Source organism: Petromyzon marinus, chromosome 27, assembly GCF_048934315.1.
Source record: "Petromyzon marinus isolate PM22_M1 ecotype Great Lakes invasive population chromosome 27, UKy_Petmar_22M1.pri1.0, whole genome shotgun sequence".
NCBI lineage: Eukaryota > Metazoa > Chordata > Hyperoartia > Petromyzontiformes > Petromyzontidae > Petromyzon > Petromyzon marinus.
The window spans coordinates 7,129,800-7,152,944 of record NC_133693.1 but is presented as its reverse complement, the minus strand read 5'-3'; the positions used below and the strand labels follow the sequence as shown (position 1 = coordinate 7,152,944).

General features: G+C 45.6%; 1 protein-coding gene across 1 annotated transcript; it reads right to left on the bottom strand.

Annotated features, from left to right (window-relative positions):
* Positions 1-305: 305 nt before the first annotated feature.
* DRC1 (dynein regulatory complex subunit 1) lies at positions 306-22,372 on the bottom strand. Its single transcript, XM_032961644.2, has 17 exons — positions 21,304-22,372; positions 20,196-20,283; positions 19,153-19,265; positions 17,900-18,164; positions 17,051-17,188; positions 15,997-16,083; positions 14,721-14,843; positions 13,416-13,555; positions 12,626-12,760; positions 11,896-12,131; positions 11,455-11,588; positions 8,143-8,232; positions 5,127-5,234; positions 4,465-4,736; positions 3,688-3,837; positions 2,932-3,034; positions 306-1,209 (listed from the first exon to the last, which is right to left on the bottom strand). The coding sequence occupies exons 1-17, from the start codon at positions 21,426-21,428 to the stop codon at positions 1,150-1,152; spliced, it is 2,367 nt and encodes a 788-aa protein (XP_032817535.2). The 5' UTR covers positions 21,429-22,372; the 3' UTR covers positions 306-1,149.
* Between the last annotated feature and the right edge of the window lie 773 nt (positions 22,373-23,145).

Genomic DNA, 23,145 nt, shown 5'->3' with positions numbered 1-23,145 from the left:
ATTTCATTTATTCCATATATTTATTCATTTATTCCATTTATTTGTTTTTTTTTAAATGATTTTATGCATGTAATTACTGTAAACTTCGTGTAAAAATGCTTTATAATGAGAGATTTATTGTCTGGAACAAATTAATGTCATTTACATGAATTCTTATGGGGAAAATTAATTCGGTGTTCGAACAAATCGGTGTTCGAATGGCCTTCTGGAACGAATTAAGTTCGATCTCCGGGGTATCACTGTATCGTAATTATCAGACGCTTGATACTTTGCAACTGCAAATAAATCCAACGTGGAAAAATAGGTGATTTGGAAAATGTATTTTAATAACTCAAAAGCAAAATAAAAATGCGGGAAAGTAAAAGGATTTCAGGCGAATGTGAGAACGACAATATCTGAAACCCACACTTCTTGGAGTTAGAGCCATTGCTCTGGTTTTCCCCTTGCTCCCACTCTCCTGACAAAATAAAATCGACCATTATTCTCCTTGGCACATTATCATTTCATAGTAGCCACTGGAAGTAGATACATAGGTGCCCTATGTTGAACAAGCTAGTGAGCACTAGAAAAGTGAAAGTGCCAAGCTTCAGACTCCAGCTGTCTCGGCCTGACATGTTTCACCTGTGAACACTCACAGTGTCAATGCAGGCTTCACCAGCCAATAATTATTATTTATTGAACAGCTTCTTCAGTTGTTGTCCTTTATTTAACCAAACGATTGACATCTACTTATTGAACTTGATATTCGTGACTTCCTTTATAAGGGGCATATAGGTGAATGTAGTTGCACAGGCTGCGTTATTAATTTATTTTCTAGGAAAATGTATCAAATTCAGATTTCGGTTGTCACTTGTGAGTGATGACATTTCATGGTCTTTGAGGTCCACCTTAGCAGGAGTGCTTTGACAATTGGCCATGGAAATTACCAGAAATTACAAAATATACGCTCACACTCCAAGTATCGGGGGCATTAATTGTAACTCTTTGTCCCTCTGAAGCCTCCTCGCCTTCTCTGAAGCCTCCTCACTTCTTCTCGCACCCCAAGTAATTGGAGCAGTGGCTGTGACCTTTTGTCCCTCCAGCACCTCCTCGCCTCCTCGCGGGTGATCTTCACTTAATTCTCGTTTGACCCCCGGCCTCGTTCGGTGATCACGGCAGGACAGCCCATTCGAAGGATTTAGAAGAGGGCTCCTGCATCTCGGGGTTTACCTGCACAGGAAAGCGTGGAGTGAGTGGGGCATGGGGGGCAGTGCAGGGAGATTTGTGGATGTGAGAGAAAGAGATATGCAGAAGGGGAGTGTAGAGACTCAGGAGATATAAAAAGTGAGGGCACACTGCATTATGAACCCGTTCACCTGAGTCCATTTCCTAGCTATGGCTAATAGTAGTAGCAAGTAATATCTGAACTAATTATGGCCTCCTCCCTTCACCAACCCACATTGCCCGGCACATGGTTAAGTATGGTCAAATAACCCCCATTACTGGCACAACCTTCATCCAGCAGTGGACTAACATATGGTTGAACATTATATATTTTTTATTATTATAATAGTGAAGTGCAGAGCTATTAATGTCATTGTCCTTGATAATTATTGTACATTTTAATCATTAATTATTAATTCTAGTTATTATTTTTTTATTTTGCCTTTGTTGCCATACTGCCTAAAACCGAGCATGTTGCATGTGTAGTGGATTCAACTAAGTCGCAGACGTACTCTTTGGAGGCAACACACATTTATTAATACCAACACACTTAACACAAAGGGGTAACTGCCCCTTTACCAGATAACACCCTATAGTGGTGGACCACCAGGCTAACTACACACTATGGTGGTGGACCACCAGACTAACTACACACTATGGTGGTGGACCACCAGGCTAACTACACACTATGGTGGTGGACCACCAGGCTAACTACACCCAATGGTGGTGGACCACCAGACTAACTACACACTATGGTGGTGGACCACCAGGCTAACTACACTAACTATACTGGGAGTAGCTACAACGGACCGGACCCCAGCTTGGGTCCAGGTCCACGTGTTGGTGACTCTTCTCGGACGTAGAACATAGATCTTCAGGATGACAACAGCAACGCTCAACCTCGGTCCCTCTGGGGACCCGGCTTATATCCTCACTGGTCGTGGCTGGCCCCGCCCTTGGCCACGACCACCTTCTCCAATACTCTAGCAGGATCTCGCCTGACACGTGACCACCCCTAGCTCCCCACTTGGGGCCCCTGTGTAGATTTTACTTGTCACGTGCCTTCCAGGGTCAACCAGAGTGCCATGGCCTGGGGTAACCTCACCCCATGGTTGACACTCTCACACTCCTTCCTGTAGGAGTCAGCACTGCACGCTACGCGTGGTGCCACTGAGCGCTGTGACCCAGCGCTCACCGAGCCCCCTCTAGGGCTGGTACTACACCCACATATACGGGGTATCCGCGATGGCAATACATCGCACGCCGTGCCTCGCTAGAGCAGGCATTACCCAGTGACATCCACGATGTCTATACATACGTGATGTCCGTGATGTGAGTACATCGCACGCCGTGCCTCTCTAGGGCCGGCACCACACAGTGACATCCACGATGTCACTACACATGCATGGTGTGGCGTGTACATCAGCTTGTGACTTGTGTGTGGCATTGTGTATATATCAGTAAGTGGTGTATATGGCATGTGTCATCTCAGTCAGTCAACCCATGGTACCTGGGTCTGTCCTGTAACCTCCTATCAGCGAGCCTTCGGCACTTCACGTGGCCTCAAAGTACACCTAGCCTGGCACAAATTTCTGTGATGACGTTACCACCGCTTAGTGGAATATGGCGGCTGTTATTGTGGTGTGCGTGGCATGACGTGTATATGGTGTGTTGTGGATCTCAGCATGTGCTGCGTGCGTTGTGTCTCCAGTGTACTGCACGTCTTACCCGCGTATGCATGTACTGCTGCAGCAGCAAACGCAGCTCCGCGTTCTGCCGCCTGAGCGCTTCGGTCTCACCGACGAGGCCCTCTCTGGCACTCAGCACCGTGCTGCACTCCACACGGTGTAGACAAAGAGGTGTAGTCTTGTTTGTGGCCACCTACTATTAGTCCCACCTATTACCAACTCGTCCCGTCAGACTTCAGAAGCCGAGCAGGGTTGAGATATAGACAGTGCTTTGAAGGGCAACCACCATGCACGTGGGCAGCATATCAGTGCAGCAATGATCCATCGTTGTCCTGTGCTTCCCCTACCTTCACCAACCTGCACTGACCAGTGTGGGGGGGGAGGGGGCCCTCATTCAGTAGTGGATTGAAAAATGGGATGTACGTATACATTATGGCCCATGTGGAGAATTTGTGATCGGCTGGATCAGTAATTGGTAATGTACAGGGTGATCTAATAATTATAGGTACCTCACGCACACACAAGACACACAAGGTACACACGCACAATGCAGGCACACACACAAGGCATGCACAAGCAACAAAAACACACAAGACACACACTAGACAACCATACAAGGCATGCACACGCACACACAGAAGACACACACAAGGCATGCAAAGACAAAGATTCCCCGTATAGCCTTAACAGACTGTTGGGGCAAGTGCTGTTAGCGAGCACCTATGAAGGTCAGCACGGTACGCATGAGGGTGGGTGGCCAGCACAAGGCATGCACAAAACAAACACACACACTCACTGGTACTTGTCGAGGCCTTGCAGCAGCGCGTCCCACACTGTGAGGCGCTCGTCGGGTATGATCCCGGCGAGCTGGTGCCAATACTCCTGATCCCGCTCCTCGTCGCGCTCACCCAGCCCGGCCTCCAGCAGCGCTCGCTCAAACCCGCTCCTGCCGCCCACGTAGCCCCGTCCCACGGCAGCGCGACAAGTGGGAGTTTTAGCGCAAAGTAGAGGCCTCGTTGCAGTTATCTCAGAAGCAGATTTGCCGACCCCACCGATTTAAGCTGGTTGCTGACGATGTTTAAACCCTGTTACCTCGCACACCGATTTTCAAAGTAAAAACTGCACAAATTTGTCTGTTATTTTTTTATGAAGCAGTATGATTGGCGTTGAAAATCAGGCCCAGGCTCCCTGGACCTCTTTATTGCCGAGATAAAAACATATAAAGTGAATGAAAGATAGGGGTAGGCCCAGCAGCAGCAAACTTGCGTGATCAATCACACTTATTTGGCAGGGCCTAGCATCAAATCCGTATTGTTACGTGCGTTATCGTTTATGGCACGAGTTAAAAAATAGTTGAAAATGTAGCCATCCCAACAAGCAGCGGTGAATCAAAGAGACCTTCCTTTTCTCCTCTGCCTACTCTCTATCATATAAGTATGCTCATTGTTTCCGTACAGCGTCTTAAGATGTGCTGGCATTTATACGGTATATAATGACATATGGTATCGTGTTGCATTATTGATGAGTGGAACTTAAATCATGAGCATGAAGACGGATGAATGAGCGAGCACACCTGTTGGGCTTGCGATGCTCCTTCATGAACAGCTTCAGAGCCAACAAGACATCGTCGGGGTCGATGAGATCATCGCTTGTGGGCGCCCAGGGCTGCTCTCCTCCTTCTGTCTCCCCTCCATTCCTCCCGTCTGCATCTCTCTCCTCCTCTCGCTCTCTCACCTGCTCTCCATCTCTCTCCTCCTTTCTCTCTCTTCCTCCGCCTACCTCCTCAACCTTGGCAGCTACAGCCTCTCCGTCCTCCTTCTTCAAAGAGGCAGCCCTTTCACTTCCCTGCACAAGTTGACACCATCGCAGCAGCGTGTGAATATGATCTTTACCTTGTATGTATGTATATGTATGGATGGATGAATTTTATATTTGTACATTTCACATTTCCGATTATTGGGACAATTTTTGATCTTTTTTTCATAATGTTGGAAAATGTATAATATGTAATAATTGTAATGTGTCTTCGTGCTAATAAAAGTGACGTCGCTCAGTGTCATGTGACACCGATTTTGGCAGGAAAAGCCACGGAAGTTGTGTAATAAAAGTCACGTCAATTTCCACAATGTCATACTTTCCGATCAATCCAAACTTTATATTTAGGCTCAATTTCCACACGTTTCGGATTCATCGTACAATCGGGAACACACCCCCAGCACTATGGACGAGCACTACCTTCACGGCAGCACAGAGTTGCGCACGTTCCGCCTTCCGCTCCTTTCCGAATGCCAGGAAGAATTCCGCGAGCTTCTTCACGTCCTCCTCCGTCTCCAAACCCAGAGCCTGAAGACAAGGCACAGGCGAGCGCCATTCAAAAGATTAAAAAGACAAAAAAGTCAAAGAGTGCCTTCATGCTCAAGTGAGGGGTGGCGCTCATGTCCGCTGGCAACTACTGAGCTAGTGTTGAAAATTCCACTTTCACATGGTCAGGGTGAGTCTCTCCGTATGACCACCACTAGTTCAAAACAGTGGTTATAAAAGCAAAGTGGTTCATATGTATTTTGGCATGTTTACTGAGTTTTAATAAGCCTCATGCAGAATTTAGATATTTAAGCTGAAAATAAAAGAGGATTTATTTTTAGATTCTTAGCTCTTTCGGTAAAGTCACGTTGAAGGGAAACAATAAAATAATAAAATATATATAAAACAATAAAAATTCTCACGACGTTTCGACCATAACACAAACGGTCATCATCAGGATTTATTTTGTGTGTTTATGATATAGTGATGGGTTTCATGGTATGAAAAGTTTGCTTTGCTGCCCCAGGACCTTGTTGAAAATCGCAAACAGGATGAAGGAATGACTCCAATCAAGCCTTGCACGCTTGTAATGTGACCAACACATTGCACTTACCGTGCTCCCAGCCTTGTCTAAACCACAAGCTGGGAACAGGCGAGCTAGTTTATTGCTCAAAACCATCACCTTGCCATACATAGCAGGGGTTACCAAACGGATTTCCAAAATCTCGAACAAACACAAGATCCAAGTTCGGTTCAATACAGTACACAAAATCCAATGTCCTGGTGTCTACAAGCTGAGTTGTGTCTGCTGCAGCAGTTACAATGGTGAAACGAAGCGACATGTCTCAGACCGGGTTCGCGAACACAAAGCGGATTTGAAACACAGTAGAACCAACACCTCGGCGGTGGCGGATCATTGTTTCAACGCTGTGGGGACACATGACATTGTTTTCTCCGAGACCAAGGTGCTCTGCAAACCCTTGGGCTACCATCAGAGATTTGTTCATGAAGCCATCGAGATATACAAACACAGACAAGACTTGTATCGAGAAGATGGATTCAGATTGAACAATCATTGGAAGGACGTGATAAACCATTTCAATAATAGGATTTTTCCCCTTTTTTTCTGGCAACAAAACTGAAACCTTTTTACAAGAATTCATGTCTGCATTAACCACAATACCTGCAGTCAAAATGCAAACAAAACACATACTATTATAATATATGCATTGTCCTTGAAACTGATTAGTCCACACCAAGGGACGGCTTTCTTTTGAGCCTCGACCCAATTGGTGCTCGACCAGATGACGCCTTTTGGCGTATATTATCATAGTATATTATCATAGTATGTTTTTTGTTTGCATTTTGACTGCAGGTATTGTGGTTAATGCAGACATGAATCCTTGTAAAAAGGTTTCAGTTTTGTTGCCAGAAAAAAGGGGAAAAACCCTATTATTACATTTTGTACTGGCAAAAGTCTAATGATGTAAACCACGTCAAGTTTTAACTGCTGTGATTTTCACTCACCCACCCGTGCCGTTTTAGTTTTTTGTTTTGTTTTCGGTTACTAATTAAAGCACATTGACATGCTAATTTCTCCATCCCCACTCCTCCCTGCACGTCACAAACCCTCCCCTCTCTCCCTGTGAACTCCTGCAGCCACGACTCTACAAACTCCCCCTTCCCCCCCCCTCCCGTGCCTATATAAAGCCACAACAGCAGATCATTTTCTCACCTGATGACGGACGCTTGTGTTGTGACCGAAACGTCGTGTTTCTTTTATTATTTTTTCTATCTACGTGACTTTAACGAAAGAACCAGAGAGTATTGTTTATTGCTCTCAAGAGGAAGCAGTGAAACAAAGAAATATTTATTTTGCGTGTTTATGATAGATCGATGGGTTTCATGATGTGTAGAGTTTGATTTGCTACCCCAGGACCCTGTTATAAATCGCAAACATGAGGAAGGAATGACTCCCATCATGCCTTGCATGCATGTTCATGTGACCACCACATTGCACTTACAGTACTCCGAGCCTTGTCTAAACCACAAACTGGGAACAGGTGAGCTTGTTTATTGCTCTCAAGAGGAAGCAGTGAAACAAAGAAGCAACTAAAGACTAGTTTTGTTCTCATTAGGACTCATTCGTACAGTACAGTCATCAACGTTCACTGCTGCTCTATGCCGCTCGGAGCCCAATATATGAAGATAACATATTGTACATTTAAGTTATGGGGATGCCCAAAGTACTTGCCTCAAGGGAAAAATAATAAAAATTAGACATTTCCTGTCAATGACGAAAAAACCCATCACACAACCGGAAAATACATACAGGCTGGAAACAACTACAGGTTGAAGAGATTACCTGAACCAGCCCCATGTATATTATGAATGTATTATACAATAAACTGTATATAAATAAAATGCAGGTAATTAAGCAAAGATTTGTCAAAATCGCTTTTAATGCTGAGGATACATGCACAAAGTTGTACGTGTAGTAATAGATGATTTTCCATTCAAAAATGTTACGTAAAATTGCTTAGCATAATACCTGCAGATAATATATATTATAGAAATAAAAAACGTATTCATTGTTTTTATCTAATCACCCCAAAACCACAATTATCACATGTGTGTAGAGTCTAATGCATGTAACATGAGCATAACAATCACTTTTATTAGATAAATTGTGACAAACCTACAACCACCCGGCGCTCATTTCAGCACGAGGCACTTTGGAAGTGACTCGTATTCACTCTATTATGATCTACATGCCATGAATAAGACCCATTGGCTGAAACGTCACCTGCTATATATTTCTTTCCTTTTAAGAACACAGTAGTGTTGTTAACGAAAGCGTGAGTTCTTATTCACGTGCGGCGATGGGAGGGCAGGAGGACTTGTGTTGCATTGAAGATCACGGGGGTGGACGGTTCACGATGGGACTCACGGTGAGGACGGTGTGCAGCGTCAGAAGGGAGCGCTCGTCTCGAGGTAGAGGCTCCAGCAGCTTCAGCAGCTTCTGCTCCACCAAGAAACCCTGGGGGAGAATGGCAGTGCTGGACATTACATTTATAATGTGGGTGCTGCGGTGGCGAGATGTTAACTACCTCGCCTGGTATACAGATCGTGGGTTCGATCCCAACCCTGACACCTGCATATTTGGAGTTTGCATGTTCTCTCTCACCGTGGTCACGTGAATTTTTATCCGAGTCCTCCAGTTTTTCCCCTCCACATTTATAAACAACATGCGTTTAGAGTATTTGGCTGTTATAAATTTACACGTGATTAGCCACTTCGTTGAGCTATCATTTGTGGCCAGGTCGCTTCTTGAAAAAGAGCTACCTGGCTCAGTGTGCCTTACCTGGTAAAGTAAAGAATAGTTTAGTTTCGGTTTTATTCATGTATTTATTTATTTACACTTGTTTACCTAGAAAAGTATCACTGAATCTCAAGACTGTTATTCATCAGGGTCCAGCCACGTTTTAACAGTGTAATCTCAGTTGGTAATATTTCAGCATTGAGATGTTTGGCCAATACCAGTTACATCATGTTTTGTTGTTGTTGTTGTTATGGGAGGAAACTGGAGAACCCGGAAAGAAAACATGCAGAACAGAGGGAGAATATACAAACTTCACACAGAAAAGGCACCCGAGTCGGGAATCGCACCCAGGCCCCCCTTGCCAATATTAATCAAATCTGAAAAAAAATACTTGGAAATTATGTGACTGGGAAGCACCACACAGCAGAAATTTCCCCCTACTAGAAGGCTAATTCATATTCCAAGGCCGCTGCTACGTTCACCTTGTGCCCGCAGTGACAGCTGCGATTGGGGGTCCCCTTGGCTAGATTACAGGAGGGCATTGTAATGGTTGAGATGAGATGTAATGGAAGACGTTTTGAGTTGCTAAGGCATATAAGCATCTTATATATGCAAATCCTGAAACTTATTCCTTTGCACACAAAATGACAGCAGCAGCAGTCTCATTTGCCGCAAAGTGGTGGTGATGTAACCAATGTTTTTGTCAGGTGAGAGGAACTTAGTTAGCAGAAGTCAAAGATCCCTTAATAGCCAAACAGGCTCTTGGAGCAAGTACTGTTAACAAGCACCTGTTAAATTTGGCACAGCACACAAAGGGGTGGTGTGGCTAGAACCACAATGCATTTTTTTGATTTAAAGCTTTCGTGACTGCAGTAATTCATATTCTTAGCTCTTTCGGTAAAGTCACATTGAAGGGAAACAATAAAATAATAAAATATATATAAAACAATAAAAATTCTCACGACGTTTCGACCATAACACAAACGGTCGTCATCAGGTGTGAAAAAACCAACGGCAAGAAACATTTGAAAGAAGTGTCGGTCTGCATTAATTTATTTATTTTTAACGGCGTATTTATTTATTTATAAAAACGTCAGCCCCACGCGCAGCGATTTGGCAGTTCATTTAGAAGGACGAGTCCATCTATGTTCTGAAAAGAGGAGGGGGGAGACGAAAAATTAATGTATGTTGTCTGAAAACCACCGTAAGCGTGAACAATCAATTAAGACCTGAAATTGTTTATCAAATCCTTCCAATGATTGCTAAGCCAGAATCCATCTTCTCGGTTGAAATTGTCTCTGTGCTTGTATATGTGGATAGCCTCATGAACGAATCTCTCATGGTAGCCAGATGGCTTACAAAGAACCTCTGTCTTCGAAAAGTCAATGTCATGTGAGCCTACTGAATTATAACAATGATCTGCCATGGCCGAGGTGTTGGTCCTACCGTGTTTAAGGTCTGCTTTGTGTTCACGATTGCGGTCCGAGACATGGCGTTTGGTTTCTCCAATGTAACTACTACCACAGAGGCAACTTAGTTTGTACCTTTTTTGGATGTCCTAATAAAAAAGAGACCTGATGGTTCAATGAGCCACTCTGCCTACAGGAAAGTTACCCATACGGATGCTTATCTGAAACCGAATTCCCACCACCATCCATCACAGAAGAATTCTCTCATCAAGACTCTGTACCATAGAGCCCAATGCATATCCGACCAGGAACACATAGGCAGTGAACTCAAGCACGTACACCAAGCTCTTAAGGCTAATGGTTACTCCGACTATACAATCCGCAAAGCTATCACTCAAACCATGAAGAAGGACCCTCTTGAGGAGCCTTTCAAAACCATCACTTTACCCTACATTGCGGGGATCACAAAAAAGATCTCCAAAATCTTGAATAAACACAAGATCCAGGTCCGTTTCAACACATTACATAGAATCCGTGATCTGGTTCCGTCTGTAAAATATGTGATTCCGGACATACAGTACCCTGGTGTCTACAAACTAAGTTGCCTCTGTGGTAGTAGTTACATTGGAGAAACCAAACGCCATGTCTCGGACCGCATTCGTGAACACAAAGCAGACCTTAAACACGGTAGGACCAACACCTCGGCCGTGGCAGATCATTGGTATAATTCAGTAGGCTCACATGACATTGACTTTTCCAAGACAGAGGTTCTTTGTAAGCCATCTGGCTACCATGAGAGATTCATTCATGAGGCTATCCACATATACAAGCACAGAGACAATTTCAACCGAGAAGATGGATTCTGGCTTAGCAATCATTGGAAGGATTTGATAAACCATTTCAGGTCTTAATTGATTGTTCACGCTTATGGTGGCTTTCAGACAGCATACATTAATTTTTCGTCTCCCCCCTCCTCTTTTCAGAACATAGATGGACTCGTCCTTCTAAATAAACTGCCAAATCGCTGCGCGTGGCGCTGACGTTTTTAATAAATAAATACACCGTTAAAAATAAATAAATTAATGCAAACCGACACTTCTTTCAAATGTTTCTTGCCGTTGGTTTTTTCACACCTGATGACGACCGTTGTGTTATGGTCGAAAAGTCGTGATAATTTTTATTGTTTTATATATATTTTACCATTTTATTGTTTCCCTTCAACATGACTTTACCAAAAGAGCTAAGAACACAATGCAATTGTTGTCCCCCCAGTGCTGATGTGTACAAATTACACCAGGTACTCATTTAGGGCTGACTAGACCTAGCAAAGGCCAAGCAGGATAGGACACCACTTTCCGCTGATGTTGTGTATGACTGCGAATTAAACCCAGGTCACAGCATTCAGAGTGCAGTGCACTAACCACTATGTCACTGCTCTACCACGCATACACACACCAAGACTCACTTGTGGCTTAACCTTCTAGACAAGCACAAAGCATTACTGTTGATTACAAAAGTCATGGACACTTACCGATTCATCGCTGAGCAGCTCTAGGATTCGTTTCAGCGTTGCAGGGGTAAGTGCCGGAGATTCCCTCCCTTCTTTCGATGTCTCTGTCTCTCTAACCTTTTCCTCCTCCTCCTTGTCCTCTTGTTTCAGCCCTCCTTCAACAGACACAGTGCCACTCCAAATTACAAAAAACAAGCATTTATGCATAACAGCACGTGGCTCGGAGCTAGTCAAGGGATTTACGAATTAAAGCCGTAACTTTTTCTATAATATAACTAGAGTTGATAGTAATTATGGAGGCGTCACATTATTTATCTCTCTGGGAATCACACACAGTGTTATGGTTTAAGAGTTCAACAGATAGAGTTTGCCTAGCGTACACTTAAAATTAAATAATCATCACACTCCTAATCCCTACTACCGCTGCAACGGACAGCAGTGTGTCCCCCTGCGGCTACTCACCGGGCGTGGTGAGGACGCTCTTGGCGAGCTCTGCGGCCGTCCGGTGGCTGCCCGCGAGACGACTGGGCCCCCCCAGGAGGGCGTCGGAGTCAGGGGGGGCCTCCCAGTCCAGGCCCAGCTGCTGCTCGGTGATGGCGCGGTCGGCGTCAAGGGCCCGGCGAGCGAGGCGGTGCGCCTCCTCCTCCGCCATGAGCCACACGCCACGGAAACGGCGCGCGTCCACACCGCCAAAGTGTCTGCGTCGCAATGGTGGGAGGTGAACGGTGATTGATAAGGCTAACGTCAAGGAGCATAAACCATCGCGCGAACTCCGGTCAACCTCACAGTGGCTTTTGGCTAACCATCAAACAAAGACGGTCACTGCATCGCGCACTTTCAGATGCGCTTCTGCGGTCGTCTGGATCGCTTTTCCTTCCGATATTAGGAAGCCACTGGAGCTATTTATTTTTAACTGCTTTTTGTACTTAGTTTGTTGTCCTTCCCCCGCACCTCCAATTTTAGCACGGATGGATACGTACGGTGCGAAAAAAGTTCAACATACGTATATGAGGGTATGTATCACAGACTTAAATATGCACTTACCCCCCCCCCCCCCAACAGTTATTTACTTTCCGTCAATCCCATTATCCCACCACAACCTAAATACTTTCAGAAACTCAGCCCCTGGACAGCTGCGGCTGAAATTAAGGTCTCAGTGGGAGTCACTCGCCCGCGTGTGCCAACCTCTCACCTGGTGAGGCTATGCACCTGTTGCTGCTCCTCGGACATCCGTGTGAAGTCGCTCGCCAAAGACAAGTTCTCGTCCTTGTACTGCCGCTCCATCTTGGCGTAACGGGCCTTCAAGGAAGTTAACAAATCCTGCTGCCTGTAGGGCCCACGTTCAAGTGCAGTATTAACAATCTCTATATATTCATATTCACAAAAAAATCGTGGTGCTTTTAGGAGTGGGCTGCCAGCAGGAACCAACGTATCGGTGCGGCCAAACAATTAAGTCAAGATAGTCATGATGAACACAATTCAACGACTGAGTACTAGAAAACGCTTATTCTTTTTAAAACAGGTATTTGGCACACCTCACAGCTGAATAAAACATTTCTAGGAAAAGTGCATTTGTTTTCTCAGTAGAATTGGCCAGCAAGGGCTAAAACTACATCTAAGTAAAATTGATTAAAAAAACTAATTCAACATGCCTCAACCCTACTTCGTTGTAAGTACATAATTAATACCTCATCTTCCATATTTGTTTCACCACATTAAAAAAAGTATGTTTATGCAACTCATCAGCCACACAGCCTTCTGGGAGTGAATCATGCTCGGTGCACTCCGAGTCCACGTGAAGTGTCGAAGGCTCGCTAACTGGAGGTCACGTGACAGTTCCAGGTGCCATGGGTTGACTGACTGAAACGACTGGCAGATGCACCATCTGTGTCCCCTGCTTTGCCAACTTGCTGCATTTTAGCCGCCCAGCTCCAGGAGTGTAGGTGCAACATACACATGCACACACACAAGTGTGGTGCTACCTGGTGAGCCGGCGTTTTTGCAGAGCCTTGGCCAAGGCATTCTCTTCATCACGTTTTTTCAGCACATGGAAGTTGTACTCAAGCTTCTCCTGGTTTAGTTGGTATGTAGCCTTCATCTGCTGCAGCTGCTGCTGCAGGGCCTGGAGTGTCAGTCAACATCGTTGAGACCAAGCAAATATGGATCCTTGTTTTACAATATCAACATGATCATTTTCTGTTCCACCTGAAGACGGAAGCTTGTGTTGCCTCTGAAACGTCGTGATTTAATTTAGTTGTTTTCATTCATTTTATTTTACCTACCTGACTTTACCGAAAAAAACAAAGAGTATGAATCCTTGCAGTCACGAAAACTTCAAATCTAGAATGATCATTTTCAATAATCACCATTATTTTTATTGACATGATTATCGTAACTTTATTATATTACCATCGTCATTTCATATGAACAAGATCATCGTAAATGTTCAATGTCATCATTGTGTAACATCATAACTCAACTTTGCAGAACCTCATATTTTCATTTGTGCAACATCTCCTGCATTTCTCATTTCTTTCACCAGCTGCAGCTTCGACCCTCACTCATGCCTTCATCATATCTTGACTCGGCTTACACACCTCTCCTCCACGGCCCCCCCATATTCCTCATCTCTAAACTCCAGATCATCTAAGATGCCGCTGCCAGACTAGCACCCATAAATGAGACCACATCACCCTAATGCTGACAATACAATATCGGATCACTTTCAAGATCACACTCACCAACGTCAAGATTCTATATGAACTCGCCCCTGCCTACCTCTCCCCGCTCCATCTCACTCTACTCCCCTCTATGCTCTCTCCTACCTCTACCCTCATGTCATTCCCCTCCATGCATTATTTTACATCTCATGTCTCATTTCACTCTACTCCCCTCCATGCTCTCTACAATCCAGAAACCAAACCCTTTGGTTAGATGCCCCCAGTCAACCATCCGCTCAGTGAGAGGTAACTCATTCTCTATGGTGCTACTAGAAGTTATCATTTGAAAAATCATCATGAGCATGTTATAGTATCATCATTCTACATTACTGACATGATCATCATCACAGTTAACAATGACAACATCACCACCACCACCATCATCATCCATGAAAAATATAAAAAAAAATTATATGGTCATCAATATCATCTCCATTGGCGTTAACACTATCAACAACACCATCACAATTTACAATACACCAATCATATCATCACTTATGCCGTTTAACTAATTAATTAATGAGCTGTTGGACTAACTCATGAATTGGCTGACTGATGATTGATCACCTGCACGTCGCCCTCCAGCTTTTCCTTAATCTCGTTGGTCTCCTCCACCCCCTGCCGCCGCAGGTCCTGAAGCTGCTGCTCTTGCTCCTCGGCTCGACGCAGTCGCCCCTCCAGCTGCTGCTCCTGTGGTCACAAACAGCCATGGCCAGGCTCAGACTAGTAAGGCGACGTGGCCCGGCGGTAGCACGCTCGCCGCTTGTTACAAAGCGTCACGGTTCAGTCCCAGTGGCCGCCCTGACTCATGCTACGGGTGTATAAACTGTGTAGTGACATGGCGGATGTCACTGTGTAATGCCGGCTCGAGAGAGGCACGGCGTGCGATGCATTGCCATCGCGGGCACCACATATATGTGGGTGCACTACCAGCCCTAGAGGAGCTCGCTGAACGCTGTCCGACAGTGCTGAGTGGCACCACGCTCTGCGTGCAGTGCCGACCCCTACAGGATAGGGTGTGAGAGTGCCGGCCATGGGAATGGGGTTACCAAGGGCCATGGCGCTCTGGTTGACCCCAGAGGACACGTGACCGGTAAAGTCTACACAGGGGCCCCAAGTGGGGGCTAGGGGTGGTCACGTGTCAGGGTCGAGAACCTGCTAGAGGATTCTAGAAGGTGGTCGTGGCTATGGGCGGAGCCAGCCACGCCAGGGAGGATATAAGCCGGGTCCCCAAGAGGGACCGGCTGCTGTTGTTCATCCTGAAGAATCTACGTTCTACGTTCTTGGTCCTGCAAGAGTCACCAACACGTGGACCGGGACCCAGGCCAGGGTCCGGTTCGTCGTAGCTAACTCCAGTGTAATTAGAGTATTAGCCTGGTGGTCCACCACCATAGATTGTTCATGTGTTAATGGGTTGTAAGTACCCCGTGTGTTGGTTTTAATAAATGTGTTGCCTCCAAGAAGTGCGTCTGCGACTCAGTTGAACTCACTACAACTGTAAAAAGATACGTGTTGTCAGCTTCGCAGTGGAAGCTAAAGACCTCGTGACATTATTCCATGTGTGCCGGCATCGCGGTCAAATTTTTTTGCAAGTATTATAAATCACTTGCAAATTTCTTAATTATGAAGCTATATAGAATCACTCGTCCCCTCATAGCATGCACTTTGTTCCTCGCAAGGGCACATACTACTAGGATTATGTTAGGTTGATAGTTGAGGTAAAGTTTAGTGAACCATATATTTGAGAATTAGTCCTTGGGTTAAGGGCTATACTTAGGGTTAGGGTAAGAGCAGGGCTTTTGGGCTGGCCATATAGTGTGGTGGTGTTTGTTTGAGAACTCACCTCCCTGTCTCGCCTGGTGTGTGTCGCTTGCTCCCACTCCTTGCGGTTTTTCTCCAGCAGCTCATGCCTCTCTGCTTCAAACTCTTTCTGCAAGGACAGGCATAGAAGTAATACAGAAAAAATACATTCGTATTAAAAATTCAAGGCGTCATCATGGCAAATTGCTAAATATTCCATGGTACCTCCCAATTGTGTAATTTTGTCTATGACCACATCACCCTCAATGTGCCCAATCTCATAAGACCTCAGAAGATAAGCAGGTTTGAGCTTGGTAGGTGCTTGGATGGGAGACTGCCTGGGCATATTAGGCGTTAAGGGTTGGGTTTTAATGGTGGCCAGAAAATGGCAGCACAGCAATGTATCTATCTGTGTAGAGCTCTGAGCATCATTCCCTCGTAAGTGTGGTTAGTTTTATCCGGGTACTTTGGTTTCCGCTTATGTGCCAAACACTCATTCATTGAATGGCCAAACATTCCATTGTAGAAGAACCCCTCCTGGAAATAAGTTCTAAAATTCAGTGAGGCTTTCATGAATAAACAGCTTTATTATTTGTACTGGCAGTGGCATGGTTGGTGCAGTGGTTAGTGGACTGCACAAAAAATTCCCAGCCATGGCTAAAATGAAAAGCAAGTGATACCTGAACCAGTGCTAGGACCATCCTTCACAAATCCACAATGACCAGCATGGACAAGTTAGATCAAACAACCCCCAATGACCGGCATGGCATGGGAAGGTCTTCCTCCAGTCGTGGATTGACAAAGCAATGACATTTACTGCAGTTATATTAGGAGCATTGTGTACGTATTGAAGTTATTTCTAACCATACGTAGCCAACCGTGCTCATCGAAGGTGCGGCCTTATCACGTGGACATTTATCGCAGCCAAATCATCTAAACGCATGTTTCTAATTGTGCAGGGAAAATCCGGATGAGCTGGAGAAAAATCCACATGACTACGCGGAGAACATGTAAATTCCAATTATACAGGCTTCAGGGTTGGGATCGAACCCAAGACTTTTGTATACAGGGCAATATTCCTTCACGCCAAGCGCTACCTCCAGGCTTGTCATCTCTTCACGGCATGTCTGGGCAACGCTGCGTGCCTGCTCCTCCATCCGCTCCGTGAGAAGTTCTATGTCGGTCGCCTGTCGCTTAAGGTCTCGAACAAACTGTTCATCGTGTGTCTTGAGCTCCTGAGCACACACACACATACATAAATAACCAAGCACGCATGCATGCGGACATAACCCAGAGTCTCGCATTTGCAGTGACAAATTGCCTGTAATCCAGAGCTCCGGGGGTGGCGTTGGTGGACTGCGCCGAGTTCCCCTAATCTCACATCCCCATGTACGTGAGATTATTGCACGGGCAGTGAGATGGTACTGGCAGGAGGCAGTACAGCAAGTATGATGCTGATCTACTTTGTACAATGATGTTTGAATGTGATTTCCTTGTATGCCAGTGTTTTCTCTGGCTACTCTATTTCCCTCAAGCGACTTCTGAAAATAAATGTTTATTAATTCTGTAATCATATCCACAGTATCCAACCAATCATGAGCCCTACTCGAATCACAACTAGCCAACTAGACACTAGCCCTATTGCGAATTCTATCCACACAAGTCTACAAACATTAGCCCTAGTGCCAATCACAAGTTAAGCACATAAGAATCACTCCTAACTCCAACAAGTAAGGCAGTCAAGCATTAGTGCAAACCTTAACCACACTAGCCAATCGAACACTACTCCTACCCATAACGCTCAAACTATCCAACCAGCCATTATCTATATCCCTACGCCTACCCCATCCTTAACACTAGCCCAACCATGACACTTAACCCTGCCTTCCATTTAATTATTTTTCTTGCTTTCCACTCGTTGTTGTCCTATCACATTCACAGGGCACCTGCTCGAGTTCAGTGATGAGCTTGTTCTTGTCTTCGATGAGAGCGGCGCACAGCTTCTGCTGTGCATGCAGGGCGTCTCGCAGCGCCTGAGGCACGGGGAGGGCCCGCTTGGTCCCGTTGGTGGCAGCGTTGACGGCCCCATCGGCGGTCACCGTGGTATTTCCCCTGAAGTCCCTCAAGCCGCCGAGCGGCGCGTGCCAACCGCTGGCGATGCGTTCAAATTTCTCGAGGCTTTCGCGGGCCTCCGACTCTAACTTCTCCAGCCTGAGCGGCAACGGCAGAGGTTTGGAGATGTGTCAATGGCACGAGTAAATGATTCATTAACCTATTTTGTTGATTCATTAGTTTGTTCCTTCAGGGGACAGGAGGTAACAAATAGTGCTTAAAGAAGTAGCCAAGTCGTAATTGGAAATTTTTGGCTCATTCTCTAGTAACGATGTTCGCACACTGCACCATTGAAGGCTGCGTTCAGAAAGAAAAGGCAAAAAAGTTGAGCCACAGGATACCAGTCACATTTGACTAAAACTAAGTTCTTAAGTGTAGAAGTATGATGGTCTCACCCTATAATGTTAAAAGTTTCTTAATTTAAATATTACAAATGTGGGTTCCAGTGACATATACAGCATTTCGATTTAAAGCTTTCGTGACTGCAATGATTCATCTTCTTTGGTTCTTTCGGTAAAGTCACGTAGAATGATAATAAAATAATAAATTGATAAAATAAAATAACACAATAATATTCTCACGACGTTTCGGCCACAACACAAGCGGCCTTCATCAGGTGAAGGGGGCGAGACTGTCTGGTAGGACAGCGCTGGAGTGCTGTGTTGTGGCCGAAACGTCGTGAGAATATTATTGTGTTATTTTATTTTATCAATTTATTATTTTATTATCATTCTACGTGACTTTACCGAAAGAACCAAAAAAGATATACAGCATTCTTCAACTAAATGTGATGCACTGCGAGCTAGCAGTGTTCCACAATGATAATGTTACTGCTGATGCCCCTTGTATACGCTGCACAGTGCTGCTAATGCCCTATTGATGGTTGCAACATGATTATGATTATGCGTGATGATGATGATGATCGTCACGATGCTGAGGACGACTATGATGTCACGATCACCATGGTGATCGTCGTGACAATGGTTGTGATGATTCGGATGACAATATTTATGGTGAACGCCGATGACACCATAGCCATGGGCTGCAAATGACGTAAAAATGACAATGATGACAACTTCTCGCCTACCTCAGCCTTCGCGCTTCCTCGTTACGCGCGCGCCTCTGTGCCTCTCTGGCATCCCCCGCCACACGTACATTGCTCACCAGCTCCGTGCCGTCTTCCAGAAGCTTGTCTAGCCTCTGTGCCAGCAACAGCCAGATGAGCTCACTTTAGCAAGGAGGCACATTAACTCGTTTGCTATCACAAGCTGCTTCCGGACCACCTTGTAGAAATAGTGATTTAAATTTGTTTAACTCGCCATCATTACTTAGATAATATACCACGCCTCTCATGCAGTATAGTATATCTCAAGGTGCCCAGTAAGTCAGAAAAATAAAGCGAGGCAGAAAAACCACATCACCTCACAAATACAAACAATCAAATTTACACTTGATATTATAAATTATCAGTAGTCATAAATATTCATGAATAAAAACTAAACTCCTTTCTGTGGTTAAAATAATTACTTGAACCATCCGTGTGTGTGTATATATTAATAACTTATGGAGAGCAGTAGTGTAGTGATATTAGCACGCTGTGCTACGAACCCGGCGACCCGGGTTCGATTCCCGCTCACGGCCAACACCAGTGACAATTATCTGAACTGGTCCTGAGCCTCCCCTAGGTCTAGTCAGCCTCAAATGAGTATCTGGTGCGGTGTGTAAACATCGCCACTGCGGAGACAAAGGCGGCCGGGCGTGGTGCCGGCCATTCACCCCCTCGTGTGCCGTGTCAGCCTTCATCGGTTCTACTCGCTAACAGCACTTGCCCCAACAGTCTGTTAAGGCTATATGAGGGATCTTTGTCTTTGCATGCCTTGTGTGTGTCTTGTGTGTGTGTGTGCTTGCCTTGTATGGTTGTGTCGTGTCTTGTGTGTATATCGCTTGTGCATGCCTTGTGTGCCTGCATTGTGTGTGTGTACCTTGTGTGTGTCTTGTGTGTGCGTGAGGTACCTATAATTATATTACCTTGTACATTAGCAATTGCTGATCCCGCCAATAACAAATTATTTGTTATATATGACTGCTGTTATTCAATGGCTGTGTGGGGGTCCATGTCCTGGGCCTCACCTGGCGGCTCTCCTCCTCACGGCGCTGGGCTTGGCCACCCTGGGTGAGGGCATCGAGTGATGGGCTGGATGTCTCACCCAGATTTGCCCTGTATCCACGGATTTGTGTGAAAGCGGACATATTTGTGTGGGAGGAAAAGCGTTCGTGTTAGATGTCCATGATGACGACGATGGCGATTGAGTCACGATTAGGCGCAGCGTATTATGCTGATGTTAATATTGATCGTGTTGATGATCATAGTAAGATACCTCATTTGACCAGTTTCAGTTTATTTGTTTAAACAGGTGCGGACTCAGGAGACCAGGATGAGTCTCATTTGCAAGCGTAATCTGGGTCACAAAATTTAAAAAGCAATATCATAAGGGGCCGTCCATAAATGACGTCACGCACCTGTGGGGGGGGGGAGGGGGTCAGACATTTGTGACGATGTGTGACGATGGGGGGGGGAGGTTTTAGAAACGTGACGTCACATCAAAATGCGCAACTTTAAATAAATATAGACACGTTCTACTTAATTAAATAGAATTTTTAAATAAATGTTTTCTCCTATAACATCAGAGTGCAGCGCCACATTAAATACGCACAACAATGACAATAGTTTAAAGCGATTTGAAGCATGTGTGTTTTTTTTTGGGGGGGGGGGCAGAGCTTTGTGACGTCATATTTGAGGGGGGGTCTGACTTTTTGTGACGCCGTGTGACGAAGAGGGGGGGGGTAAAAAAGTGTCCAAAATCGCGTGACGTTATTTATGGACGTCCCCGAAGACAGAGCAGATTAATGTAGCAAAACAGAAATGAGTGCAAAAAAAAAACATTGAAGCTTACATGAGCTTTTACTAGACCTGATTAATGTCCCTGATAATTTTACACGTTGTGTTATTATGCTTCGAAATGTACCGTTAGGCCGGGCCACGTAATGACCCGGCCCAATGTTGTGTCGTTACGACCCTCCACCACCCGACAACAGCCAAACACATTTAAATCGTCACGCGCACGAGCGTTTCAGCGCGCCCGTTATGTATCGTTTCATTCCGTAGGTGCGTTGAGAACCGTTCACGATGATGCGGACGATGACGATGATTGTGTCCATGTAGATGTCAACTTCTCACCTCTTGGCGGCGTCCACTCTCGCCGCCACTCTCAGTCTCCGCGCCTCGATTCGCTCCCTCTGATCGCTCGACTCCACAGACGGCGGCGCCGCCTTCGCCTCCTCGTCGGCCTCCTCCGCGCTCATTTTCTCGCCCAACCCCACCCTCACCACCACCACCGCCACCGAAACGAATTTGATTCAAAGGCAATTCAGAAACCAGCAACTTCGTTTTAAAGTCCACCCACGACCTCACTCGCTCATTTTAAGAGAGGTTCGAAAGCAGTTGGGTTTGGGATGCTGTAGTCAAGGGGGCGTTGCTAGGGGGCGTTGTTAGGGGGCGTTGCTAGGGGGCGTTGCAGGGGAAATTAGTCACGCCCTTTCCAATACCCTGACCAATCAGGACTCGAGTTCGCTATTCTCAGAAGATTTGGAGCCGTTTCGTTTCGCGCATGGGATTAATGTCCCTGATATTTAATTGTTTATGCTGGAGGAATCTGATGAGCTATAAAGCTCTTTTTTCACGTGGCCTTTTTTTGTGTGCCATGCAACCAAAAGCTATGGGGGCCATATAGTTACACCCGTGTCGTGCGCGCTACTTCAATGGAGCACTAGCAAAACTTACACGGACTCTTTTTTTTAACGATCAGAGGAAACAAGAAGATGCTCGGTGTAGTCGGCACTTTGCTTCGTTCATCATTTCGGGTTTTTTTTACAATGCCTTGCTTTATGTGCCCCCCTTTTATAAATGAAAGATTCCACAAACGACTTCACGTTCTCTCCTGAAGTCCTCTCGTGGCGTGCAGACTTCGACGTTGGCATTGTCGCTTCTCAACACACTGCTGCCCCGCATCATTCGCAAATAATAAAGAACGCCTTCCCCCTCCTGCCCAGGGAATTCACGCTGTCGTTTCTGGAAGTTTATCTTCCGGTATTGGAATTCCTATGCCGGTGCGGAGCGCAAAACAAAACCCGCGGGACGGCGCTTCTTCTCAAACGTCAGATTCCCGTCCGAAGATCGAACCAAGACCAAGAGCAGGTGCAGCTTGAGGCCACGTGAAGTGTCTACGGATCGCTGTCAAGGAGGGTCACGGGGCAGACCCCCAGCTGTTGGCCCCCCACCCTGACCGTGATAACTTGTCGCACTTTCATCCGCTCCGCTCCTTGTCGTGAGCATCGCTCCTCCGACTGCCCCCCCCCCCCCCAAACATCATCAACCAACTTGTGTCTTCTTTGGTTCTTTCGGTAAAGTCACGCAGAATGAGAATAAAATAATAAAATAAAACAATGAAATTCTCACGACGTTTCGGCCACAACACAAGCGGCCTTCTTCAGGTGAAAGGAACAAACCTGTCGGGACGACAGAGCTACAGTGAGCGCTGCCAAGATTCGCAGCGTCTTTAAAGCTGGTTGAGAGAAGTGAGTCACCTTGACAAAGGGGTTTAACATATCAAACAGGATAATTTATTTAGCATTGTTTGATATGTTAAACCCCTTTGTCAAGGTGCCTCACTTCTCTCAACCAGCTTTAAAGACGCTGCGAATCTTGGCAGCGCTCATTGTAGCTCTGTCGTCCCGACAGTTCTGTTCCTTTCACCTGAAGAAGGCCGCTTGTATTCTTTGGTTCTTTCGATAAAGTCACGTAGAATGAGAATAAAATAATAAAATAAAACAATGAAATTCTCACAACGTTTCGGCCACAACACAAGTAGCCGTCCTCAGGTGAAGTAACAGGACTGTCCAGAAGACAGCGCTTGAGTGGAAGTCTTCTGGACAGTTCTGTTTCTTCACCTGAGGACGGCTACTTGTGTTGTGGCCGAAACGTCGTGAGAATTTCATTGTTTTATCTTATTATTTTATTCTC

Excerpts from the sequence above, each read along its gene's own strand:
- DRC1 (XM_032961644.2), bottom strand. The coding sequence starts at position 21,428 with ATGAGCGCGGAGGAGGCCGACGAGGAGGCGAAGGCGGCGCCGCCGTCT. Across the intron at positions 13,556-14,720 it reads AGCTGGAGGGCGACGTGCAG|GCCCTGCAGCAGCAGCTGCA; the intron begins GTGATCAATCAT and ends CTGACACTCCAG. Across the intron at positions 4,737-5,126 it reads AACTCTGTGCTGCCGTGAAG|GGAAGTGAAAGGGCTGCCTC; the intron begins GTAGTGCTCGTC and ends CAACTTGTGCAG.